Here is a 12089-nt window from a genome sequence, read left to right on the forward strand (position 1 = left end):
CACACTCTCGCTCTCTCTCAAATAAATAAATCTTAAAAAAAAAAAAAAGTATCTAAAAGTCCCGAGCTCTCTGACCCAGTAGCTCCATTTCTGCAAATTCGCCAGAGAAAACACTAAGCACAGATCACTGCAGACAGTGCTTCCTTCCTACACACAGGGACTGCAGCCCCTGAGCAGCCAGCTGACACACACGCGCTGAGAGGCTCCCGCGCCCCAGGCAACAGGACACGGTGGCACTGGCTCACCAAGCGCTGCGGCTGTGAGGAGCACTCCTGATCTCTTCCAGAGCCCAGGCTCCCTGCAGTCAACACGGGGCCACATTCAGGAGCGCCCCCACCGTCCTTCCTTGCTGTCCACACCCTCTGAGATGGGAAGGTCATGTTGTCTCCAGGGCTCCAGCTGACCGAGCCACATCTCAGCTGAGCAGTGGCCCGGGCTGACCACCTCTCATCCGAGCATGTCCCCAGCACCTGGTGACGGCGTGCTCCAGGAAGTCGGCCTGCCCTCAGCCCCTCCTGCTCCAGGCAGCCTGGCCAGGACTGTTACTCCAGCCCCTCGCTGGCTCTCAGCTTGAGCCTCACACAAAGGTAAAACTGAAACCTCACAGGCAGAGACCCCGCCCCCCCCCCAGCCCTGCGCCCCTCACCCTCCCGTGAAAGGACACATGCTCGGCACTGACAGCATCTGTTTCTGCCTGCGACTTCTCCGGCAGCTGTGCAGGCCGGGGCTACAGACGCCTGCTCGTGGTGACCCTCTTAGCCGCTGCAGCCAGAGGTCTGAGAGGCTGATGCCTGAGGACCACCCACAGTCCCTTAGTGACACCTGAGCCATCCGCACGTCACCTTGATGTGCTTGTATGGCGGGGGCTTGCGTTCATTCTCCTGTGATTCTCTGGCTTCCCTTTGAAGTTTGATTTCACGAAAACGAGCTTCAGCTTCCTGCAGTGCTAAAAAGTCAATGAGATATAGGAGTGTGAGTAAGAGGTTTTGTTTCAGTAAACTCATCCCTCCACCCTTCCAGCGCTGCATCTCAACGGCTGACCGCGGGCCTCCAGCTCCCTGCTAGGCGCGGTCTCCAGCGTGCACGGAACTGCGGGCTATGGCAGACCATGCGGGGCAGGGACCGCCAAACCGCAGATGCCGTCGAGTGAAGGGTGCTCAGAGCACGTCCGGCTCAAGAGCCCTGGGCGGTACAGTATCGTGCCACCTCGCCACAAGGAAGGCCCCAGGGCCGGCTTCTCCAGGTGGATGCTGCTACAGCTCCCCACCCTCCACTGGGATCTGATGCACCATACAGGCATCAATCCTGGGAACCCACTGTCCTAAGACAGAAAATGAAAATGGAATTTTGCTCCTCTCAAGGAGCACACACGCTCTGAGGAGTGAGCGCCAGGCTCAGGGAGAGTGGAGGAGACTGACCACTAAGGTTTGCCTGGAGGACACCGTGTGCGCTGGGGCCACCCTGACCTGCAGGACCCCAGCAGTAAGTCAGGATGGTGAGACCCTGACTTCACCATCGCCGGCTGCCTCTCACACTGGCCATGTTGAGCCACCTCTCAATTCCAACATCTTTCTTGTTTAATGGCGACTACCCGATACTCTTGCGATGCCTCCCCCTTTGTCAGAAGGTCTCTGTGCACCCACGGTGTGAGAGGATCCGCAGGAGAGGAGACAGGCAGCCCACCGAGCCTCCTACGTGCGACCGGCCGGGAGACGCCTGCTTTCCCTGGACTCACCGCGCGTGCACCCCAAGTCTCCCTTCTGTCCCACTCGCTCCAGTCAAGTGGTCGCATTCCCATCCTGTCTGTCAGCTGAACGACACCCTGCTCTTACCCCTCTCTGCCCCCCACCTCAGCTGTGGAATCAGAGGGCGGGCACCTGTCTACCTGCCCACACCTGGCACTTCGGGGGCACCTGGTCTAGACGGCAGCCAAGTTTCCGCCACATCTCCATCTTATGCAAAGGCAAGCTGTAAGAAATTTCTGTAAATCGTTACCAAAACTAACTTCTTAACGGTAGCGCCAATGCATTTTAGTGAAATTAATCACAAACCGATGTTATAATAAAAGTTACTGAACAGCATATTCTATCCTGTACCTCAACAAATCCGTCTGCAAATCTACTTTTTTCTCATTTAAAGTGCAGCTAGAACACTCAGCCCAGTGTTTTCTACAGAAACCAAACTTTCCAACAGCAGAAATCAGGATTAGCAAAAGTACCCCAGAGCGTAGTTTCACTGCATCTGGAAGTCTCCGTACCGTTTTTGAAGACTCTTCCGATCCCTCTGACCCCCTGGTAGCGGCTGCCCCGGTCCCCCTCCATGTACGGGAACACTCGCGCCTGATGCGTCCAGTAATAATCTTTAGACCCAAAGAAAAACACAGGGAATTCTCCAATCTCGTGCTTCAGTTTCTGAATATTTGGGGGGACATTTTTGGGATGGCAAACTTCTGCCGGCCACCATCTATTATAAATATTAAAAAGAGGATTCACAGACTCTTCAGACAGAGTGACAATCAATTCAGTGCTTTCAGTCCTGCAAAGGGAAAAGAACACATGTGAACGAGGAGGCGGGCAAGCGCGGGGCTCTACTTCTCGCACCTGTAGTTCCCGAGCTTCACCCAGATGATGTCCTGGAAATGCAGCTTCTTGCCGGCCCGGCAGTCATTGCAGAACCAGCTGCCGTCGGGCATGTCGATGTTCAGGCAGTCAGGGTGGAAGGCGGCCGGGCAGGACTCGCAGCACAGGAGGCTTCCCCCTGCAAGGGAGGGCGAGCTGGCTCAGGCCGCCTCCTGAGGTCTATGGCAGCTCCACGCCTCGAGCTAAGACGTCAGCTTAACAACAGCCGCCTGGCTACAGACTCAAAAGCACATTTCAGGGGCACCTGGGGGCTCAGTCGGTTAAGCCTCCGACTCTTGATTTCGGCTCAGGTCATGGTCCCAGGGTCCTCGGGTCAAGCCCCGCATCGGACTCCCTGCTCAGCGGGGAGTCTGCTTGAGATTCTCTCTCTCTCCCCCTGCCCCACCCCAGCTCATGCAAGCGCACGCTCTCTCCCTTAAATTTTTTCTTTTTTTTTTTTTAAAGCACATTTTACCACCACCATGAATAACTTCCCCTCAGTCTGTGCACCAATCACAGTTAATTCAGAAACATCACGGTGTATGACTGCACGTGACAGTTAGGGGACATCACGAACGTCAACACCCAAAGCTGGAGGAGCGCTGAAGCCCCGCCTCCGCACGCGGCCCCTGGGGTTACCTGCTGGAGCTGTGTGCTGAGAAGCCATGAGAAGCAGCGCTCCCTCCCCACTCACACGAATCCAACAGAATAACACTGTCAAGCAGCCCCCAGCGGCACGGCCCTCACCTTTGGAGCACACAAAACACCAGCTCACGTTGACGTGAGCGTGATGCCTCTTCCCCTTGCGAGCAGTGAAATGGCCCGTGCAGATTATGCTGTTGGAAGCTATCACCGAGCAGCCGGCTGCCAGACAAGCGTCCCCTCCATGATAGGCGACCGGGCAGCGGACACACCGCATCATTTTACCTGAAGGCAGAGACATGCACTGAAGACCCAACAGTGAACAGGGCAACTTGAAATGACCAAGCCCCCACACATTAAGAAAATTAATGCTGAAATAAACCTGAAGTATTTGATGAAAAAAAATAACTAGGATTGGGGCGCCTGGGTGGCTCAGTCGTTAAGCGTCTGCCTTCGGCTCAGGTCATGGTCCCGGGGTCCTGGGATCGAGCCCCGCATCGGGCTCCCTGCTCAGCGGGGAGCCTGCTTCTCCCTCTGTTTCTCCCCCCAACCCTGACTCATGCTCTTTCTGTCTCTCTCAAATAAATAAATAAAATCTTAAAAAAAAAATAATTTTCTTATATATGAAAGAGCACTAAAACCAGAATAGAATCAAAATGGTTCAAAGGTTTCCCCCTCCTAAACTTAAGAATCTTTAAGAAGACACTTAGGGCAGGAAGAAGGGAAAATGCAGCATGAGGCAAATCCTCTCAAGAAAAACCCTAACCCGGCGCGTGTTGAGTCAGTGACAGAAAGACAGCTGGGCCGGCCACCAAGCCCGCCCCTTCCGTGCGGCCCCACGAGCACACTGAAGCCACAGCGAAGCTCCAGGGGTGCACCTGTACCTTTCGACGGTCTCGGGTTGGAAGGGTTGGAAGCGTGGCAGCTCACGCAGCTGTGGAGGGGGCAGCGGAAGCCTCGGCTCTCAAACACGGTCAGAGGGTACTTCCTCACGCAAGCTTCGTGGTAAAACTTCCCACACTGCGACACGACACAGCGCTTCACATCTGTCTTGCTCTCCTTACACACAAAACATGAGTGAATCCCTAACAAACGGTTAAAGAAAGGGGCAGAAAAAGGTGCAAAGAACAAGAATTAAATTGTCGTTCCTAAGCCACTAAACTCCAGCAGCTCTGTCAGAGGCAGCCCGTGTTGCTGAGGCCTCTGGCTCTGTTTCTGACCTTGCTAACTAGTCCAAGCATGCTTCAAAGAAGTCCAGCCATCAAGGGTTACCTTGCTATGAACTGGGCTCCAGCTCCCCCTGGAGGACAAGAAAGTCTGAGTAGGAGGCAGCCTAGGTAGGAACACCCACTCGAAATAGCCAGAAGCTTCAAAGGAGGCACTCCTCTGAAGAAAGGCTTTTACTCTCCCTTTTGAGAGCAGTTAACCAAGTACGGTGAAGAATCACTTATAGTCATAGGCAGGCATGTGCCCCCAGAAGCGGGGTACTGGTGCATCGGACAGCCTTGGCTTGGGATCGGAGGAACTCTCTGGAAGACTCTGGGTGTCTTCCTAACCTAGGACAATGCTCCCACGAGAGCCAGGAGACCCTGAGGTCTGGCCATGGACAGGAGGAGCTGTATCGGAACGGCCTGTCTTCCCAGCAGCCCCCAGACTGTGCTGCTGGGTGCTGACGGCTGCTCAGGCAAGAGCATGGAGCTATTCTTTCTGTTGAAACCGAAGTTCAGGTTCATGCCGTGTCTCTAAAGCAGCCCGTGTTCCGGGACTGACTAGCTTACCTGTACTAGCAGCGCTGGCCCTACGGCACCGTGGCACCCACACCAGCCACCTCAGACAGAGCAGGGCTTGGGCCAGCCTGCGGGGGTGGGGCGCCACAGAGACCGGCAGGGAAGCAGCTGTCCTCCACTAGGGTCTCCAAGACAAGTAACATGTCAGGATGCACGTGTGAAAGTGCACCAACGCACTCTGTGCAGGAGCCTCGGAGGAAGACTCCATGGCTGGAAGGGGATGCTCACAGGCCTGCCTGTGGCGGGAAGTATGGCTGAAAAGCTGCAAGAGAACTTGCCTGAAGTGCATTCGCTGCAAGTGAACCTCCCTTCTGGCCTCCGGGAGAGCCCGAGGCAAGCAAGGTGGAAAGCTCCGCAGCAGGGGCCTTCACAGAGCACGAGGCTGCCTGTCTTCTCACACAGCTGTAGGGCAGAAAGGGGACAGCGATAAAGCCACACCCGGCACCCAAACCCTAGAGGACACACTCGAGAGGTTGAGAATCAGATGTGAAAATCGAGAAAACTCACACACATTTCTATCACCATAAATCAAACTCATCCAGGGGATTCCCTGCGGCCTCCATCTCCCAGAGGAGGCCCAGTCACAGAGTGGGTAAGTGACCGGCCCCAGCGGGCCACGGTGCTGCTGCCGACGCCGCCGGCCTCAGGCGCCTCAGCAAGCATGCACGTACAACGTGTGTCTCTTACACAGGACGGCTGTAACTCAGTAACAGAAACGACAGAGCCCGTGCGTGGATGCGGGACCCTCCCTGGGGCACTTAATCCAGGATTCTGCTGGCAACCCCACGCCTTCAAAACAAAATCAGTGGGATGCTGGGTGGGGTTCGAGGAAAGAGTGAAGATGTGGCCTGGGACCGGGTCCAGGGACAAACCAAACGGCCGCCTTCCCCTCACCTGACACACGTACTCCTTTTTGGCGGTTACTCCTCGCTCAGACTTCTTCGATGAGACGGACACTTCGGTCTGAGTTTCATCTGCGCTCTCGTCCGGGGATTCCAAGGGCTCGTCTCCTGGGCCGTCTGAGACCTGGAGGTGAAGGAGGCGGACGACAGTTCACTAGTCGCGGAGAGTGGCGGCCTCACACGGCCCACCCGCGTCACCTCACACACAGGCCTTCTCAGCACCTGTCCCCAACTGCCAGCTACTGGTCGCAAATGTACAGTGTCAGCTGTTTCTTGTGATGGCACTGAACTGTGTAGAAATTCAGGAATGGACTTTACCCTCCTCGACATTTAGTGACATTTCTGTAGAAAAGGCACAAGATTTCACATCTCTCTGCATTCCCGACAGAGGACTCTGACGAAAACCCAATTTGCTCCAGTAGGTGACCTAAGGTGCGCTCTGGGACTGAGAATCTTGACCTTTCTTACCCAGTCTCTTTAAGTTCCAACTACTTTAAAGTAAGAGAAACAGATTAATACCTAATGAATTTTTTAAAGGATCAAAGTGCAGAGTCCCAGGGTAAGCCTCTGTACCGCGGTCTTGCTGTCTCACTGCGGCTGCTCTGGAGCCTGCGGGCTACTCTGGAGGTGTGTCTGTGCCGCAGAGCGCTGCCCCAGCGTCAGTGCTCCAGGAGCTGTCACAGCAGAGTGCTGCCCCAGCGTCAGTGCTCCAGGAGCTGTCACAGCCCCGTAACTAACTGACCGGGAGGGGCCTATTCTCCCCGGAAGGTTCAAGTGGGAAAAGGCAGGGTAAGTAAAACCTGCCGACTCTGTTAACAGGTGAGTCTAAGAGAAAGGCCTGGGAGAAAAATGTGGAATCTTTGAGCAAACCAAAGGACCATCCCCCCAGTTGTATTTCATCCAACCCCTTCATCATCAGAAATCACCCAGCCCCCGAGCTAACCCTCTCCCTCCTCATGGCACACAACACTTTGCCCGCGTCTGAGCGGCAATAATAAATCTCTACATAGAAATCCATAAATCTTTAGTAAGAAAATTTTCTTATATACCAAATTCAAATTAAAAAAAAAAACAAACTAAAAACACATTTAGTGTTCATTTGCTGTTAGGTAAATGAATGTTGAAAACTGAATTTTTCAACACAACAAAAGTATAAACTACATTTCCTATACACCTTGATAGTCACGACAAGTAATCATGTTATAGGCCTGCTGTTTGCTAGTGAACACAAAGCTAGAAATTAAAGTCGGGCCACACTGAAACAAAACAGAACAGAACAAACCCCATCAGCCAATCCACCCAATTCTGTAGTCTTATCAATGAACATTTTCCAGAGTGAGCTCACTGATGTGACAGGGAGCAGAAGGAAAACACCCAATAAACACGGACTTAGAACTGGTGTGAGTGCGCAGATGTGTGAGGGACGTGCTGGGTCTGACCAGCCTCTGGGGCAGGGCTGACAGGTGTGTGGGCCCACTGTTCCTGCCTCTCGCTACTCTACGCTTGACACATCCCTTAACAAGACAGTTTTCGGAGAGAGCAGCCTCTTAAGCTTCATTTCCTCACCTTTTCCAGGAAGATGGAAATAGCGGCGTGAATGTATACTACATTACAGGGGTCCTCGCACAGCAAGGTTCCCCCCCCAAGCTGGCCAGAGGGAGCCCCTATCAGCTCACCCCCTACTTCTTTAACATTTAACATTCAGAAAGAAGGCAACTTGAAAAAAACTCTGCATTCAAACCCCAATTTTTAACATGTCCGTCGGATCCGGAATCACAGACGGGAGGGGGATGGGGTGCTGAGCTCTCTGAGGCAAGACGCCACTGGGTGCTGGGGGGCCCCTGGGGGCATCAGGAAGAGCAGCCACACCTCCTGGCCCAGCCCCACTCAAAGAGCAGCCAAAGGCTGAACCGTCTGACGGAGGAACCGAGGCCCAAAGAAAGAGCCGTCAACATGGGCCCAGGGGAGAGAGCCCCAGTGCCCTACCCACCAACCCATGTTCTTCCCTCATTGTGCCTGGAACAAATTGAAAGCTTTAAAAGAAAAAAAGAAAAAAAAAAAAAAAAAAAGAAAAACTGCATGGAGAGAAAGACAGAAAACACAGACCAGTCCTGGATCAAAGAAAGGAACAGCACCTTTTATTTAAGATTTACAGAAAAAGTTAGCACGTTTCCACTTGGAGATATTTCCTAAATTAACAAAGTCTGTTTTGAGGAAATAAACACTGAATACATATTTTGAATGGAAATATAAATGTTAAAGACACACATGAGGCTTGTTTCCTGATTGGGGTCTAAGATACACATACAGAATACAGACCTTACAATATTACAGTCCATGACACAGATTGCAGGAGATGGCGACTTTTATCCCACCCAACCCCTTCCCAGCGACCGGACAGACAACTAGCACACAGTCGGAGGGGTCCAACGGCTCTGTGCTCAGCAAACCACCCGCAAGAAGAACACAGTACGCAGGGCACCACACCAGCACGCCTTACTCCAGCTGCAGGCTCCACGTGCACCAGGTGACGGTACTTACTCGGAGATGCCGTTTGTGAAAGCGACACATTCACCTGAATGGTCCCAACACAGTCCCAAATCTCAGTCTACGACATCTACGGTCTATTCCATATCCAGTAGGATGCATTTGGAAAAAGAACAATGGAGGAACTGAACGGACACAGACTCTGTAAAGAACTTTCCCGGCGCTTCCCGACTCCACCAAAGCCACGCTGGCAGCACAGATCTCCAAGCAGCTTAGTTCCTGACTTTTCAAAGTTTTCTTGAGTCTGAAAATACTTCCTCTACTCCCCACTCAGTATGTGATAGTATCCAATTGCCTATTTGCCTTAGAAATACATTACTTTATGGGCAGGGAATGCTGTCTCCTTAACATGTATCACAGGAATTTTTCAAGATGGTATTAATCAACATAAGGTAACCTAGTGAACACATTTGAACCAACTTCTAGAAACAATGTAGCCATTTAGGGTGACTTATGCAGATCCCAGTCCTCTCTGCTGTGATGGGAAAGGGCCCCTACGCCTCGGACGGTGGTATACACAGTGATTGTAAAATTTTTTGACAAAACAAATCCCTTCACAAGTTGAATACCACATCATTTTTGAAATACAATTACAGACCTTGAACAATAAATATTTCTATAAACCAACATTATTTTCATGTTTAAGTTACGCTTTTGTAAAGGAAGAAATAACTATAAGTACTTTCACACAGTATTTTGGATTTACACATGATAAATATCCTGTGCTCAGCAGATTTAATGAGCTTAAAATCAAAAGACTAATCTCAGACAGGTCCTCCAAGTTAACATCACAGTGAAATATTAAAACTGGAATTAAAATAATTTTTAAATCAGTCATTCATCACCTAAAATACTACAGTTCAGAATAACTTTTATTAAAGCGACCCTTCTAGATGACATTGACTAGAACCATCCTAGCTGCCCCTAAATTCTAGAGTTAGGTCTGAATCATTGAACACACAGATCTCCAGCTCACACACCGTCTTTGTGCTTCACCTTCTAACCTGGGTGCTTCTGTGTCGTCCGACAGCCCCAGAAGGTGCCAGTGAGAGCCAAGTGCTGGCCACGGCTGCAGCATCAGGCTATGCAGCTACTGGTCCAGATTCAAGGCTGGCCATGATCATGGGTAAAACGAGTCTCTAAAATGTCCTATCAACCCCTTTGCCCCAACTATGTCCCTCAAGCAGTGGCCATCCCGTAGAGAGTGGGCTGGGGAGGGGCCTGCTGCAAGCAACACGTTGTGCCCTCCCCGTGGCAACGTGAAAGCAGGAACGAAGCCCCTGCCTGCAGCTGAGCAAACCCCCCACCCCACCCCCACCGCCGCCGGGCTGGGCCACCCCACCCCTCCTTCAGTCATTCCTTAAAGGTACAACATTCCCGACTGGTTAGCACGCTTTAAAATCTATACCAAAGAATTATATGCCAAAACTCAACAGCTACATGTAGGCCAGAAAAAGTTATAAAGTGGATCCTAATATGTAACCTGCTAGTCACAAATGTCTCTAACACGACAACAGGGCCTGACACTGAGGGACACCTGCCCTCGCTGGTGAAAAATGCCTGGAAGGGAGCATGCCCCTCCCCCAGGCAGTACAAGGAGAAGGATGAACAGGGTACGTACCATCTCCTACATGCTAAGGATGGTTGGTTTTCCATCAATGGCAAGTAAATTAGTGGTAATTTCTAATATTCTAGGTAAAACAACAAAAATAGTATTTAAAGGGATCAAAATCGAGGTCACCGACCAAAAATCCTAAAACATATAGAAGTCAGTATATTTCTTAAAAAAGAAAAGAAGAGAAAAAGGGAAAAAGAACCTTTAAGAGTCAGTAAGAAGCCAATAACAGACTGGGGAGCATTTTGTGAAACCTTTTCTAACCAGATTCAATTCTCTTAGAAAAAGACTCTCATTCAGATTCATATTCTGAAAGATAAACAGCAGGCTTCAGCAATCACTTTCTCTGTTTAGAGATTTTTAAAACCGGGGAGGACGGTACTGACTTTAAAAAGCCTACAGTGCTACGGGCTGGCGCCAAGTAGAAAGAGCCCTCGCCAGGTCACACACAAAAGTCCGCCTGGACCAGAACGAGTTAATAATCCAAGGGCCAGACATGATTAAGAAGCGTTAGGTCAGAGATCAAGCAAGAAAGGAACCCAGTCCACCTGCCAAAGTACAGGTACCTGCCTTCTCAGACAGGAGCCCCGCCTCCTCACCAGCTTGACCACACGCGGGGCTGCTAAGTCACCAAGGGACCCCTCGCCGACCCTCCCCTTTCTGCTGGGCTGGACCACATGAATGGAGGACCTGACTGAAACACGCTTGTACTATTACTGAAAGAATGCACGGCATCACAGCTGTCTGCCACAGCGGGGCCCCACGTCCACTCATGTCAGGCTTTGGCCAAGAGCCCTCTTCAAAGGCATTTATCATTTTAATTTTGTACCCAAACATGGGCGCACTGTTTTGGGAACTAAAAGATGCTAATTTACAATCTTAGTTTTCTTCTTTTTGGGGGGACACTGCTAAGACAGACCCTCGGTGGTTTTCGAGTCACCACCCCTGGGCAAACACTGGCTCTGCTCTGCCCTCAACGCTGGCCCTCCTCGCGCGCCTCTGGTCTCAAGTCTCGGGCAAGCAGGTCAGGGCCAAAGAGACCCCAGGGAACGCCGACCTTGTCACTAACGGTTCAGGTTCCAGAGTCTTCTGCATCCTTTCCTCTGGTGCAAGCAGCTGGGAGCATCCCCACCACCTTTATCCCGCTCCCCAAACCCTGAACGCTTCATTTTAAACCTTTCTGTGCTTCTGCCTTAACTTCCAGAGAAAGCCTCGGGCTCAAGACACATCTAAAGCTGGGGGAACCTCCCAAAGAACACCTATGAAGCAGGATAACCCTTCTTGGAGGAGGTGAGACAGAGAAGACTCCTCCATGCACGGTGCAGAGCCACCCGTGGCCTTATGTTCATGACGCTGTGCTTCTGTGCCATGAGATTTGGCCTAGATTTCTTGGTAGTTTTTAGGAGCATCCTCTTAAAAAACAGGGGTTATTTTCAGTTGGGAGACAGATATATTAAGAGATATCTTTGTACAGATGTAACTGTATAGAGTACTGAGATGCTAGTACACCTAAACTCATCACCATCAGAGACATTTAACTTTTGTATTAACTCTAAAGAAAGGCCCCACAGGGGAGACAGAAGCGCGTAGCAGGTGGGTAAACAGTACGGAACCCCGGCTGCCAACAGGTGCACTTACTTAACGTACCACCCTATCACAGTGGGGAGTTTTCAGTTGTAAAACAGCTACAATCTAAACTGCTGTATATTCAGACAAGTTTCCACCTCTTGTGAATGCCTCACATTTTACACTAGAGAGTCCCTTCTCGTGTGCCTACCTCCTCTCACCGGGCACAGAGGCGGTGTATGGCAGATGGTTTGAGGCAAGTAAATGGGACCGTTGCAATGGTTCTATGTCAGCATGAGCAAAAGTCATCTCACCAACAGGCAGTTCAGATGACAAGACTAGAATGTATCAGTGTTATTCTGATCTCTCTAGGAAATGAGGGAATTCATGTTAAATTAGTAGCATAATGAAT

The 12089-nt window shown here is 51.1% G+C and overlaps 1 protein-coding gene across 7 annotated transcripts in view; it reads right to left on the reverse strand.

The window, feature by feature from the left end:
- NSD2 (nuclear receptor binding SET domain protein 2) overlaps nucleotides 1-12089 on the reverse strand; it is a 101402-nt gene that overhangs the window by 14851 nt on the left and 74462 nt on the right. For 6 of the 7 annotated variants that reach the window (XM_088021258.1, XM_088021257.1, XM_088021256.1 and 3 more), the window contains 8 exons: nucleotides 5942-6073; nucleotides 5326-5449; nucleotides 4145-4345; nucleotides 3366-3545; nucleotides 2601-2757; nucleotides 2258-2463; nucleotides 843-946; nucleotides 246-362 (listed from right to left, as the gene is read on the reverse strand). In XM_088021258.1, coding sequence (XP_087877384.1) covers nucleotides 246-362; nucleotides 843-946; nucleotides 2258-2463; nucleotides 2601-2757; nucleotides 3366-3545; nucleotides 4145-4345; nucleotides 5326-5449; nucleotides 5942-6073 — 1221 coding nt within the window. The remainder of the gene's footprint in view (nucleotides 1-245; nucleotides 363-842; nucleotides 947-2257; nucleotides 2464-2600; nucleotides 2758-3365; nucleotides 3546-4144; nucleotides 4346-5325; nucleotides 5450-5941; nucleotides 6074-12089) is intronic. The other variant, XM_088021261.1, reaches the window with a different exon arrangement.

The sequence above is a fragment of the Eumetopias jubatus genome, unplaced genomic scaffold (assembly GCF_037043125.1).
Source record: "Eumetopias jubatus isolate StellerSeaLion01/CBP00866 unplaced genomic scaffold, mEumJub1_p1.0 scaffold_2, whole genome shotgun sequence".
NCBI lineage: Eukaryota > Metazoa > Chordata > Mammalia > Carnivora > Otariidae > Eumetopias > Eumetopias jubatus.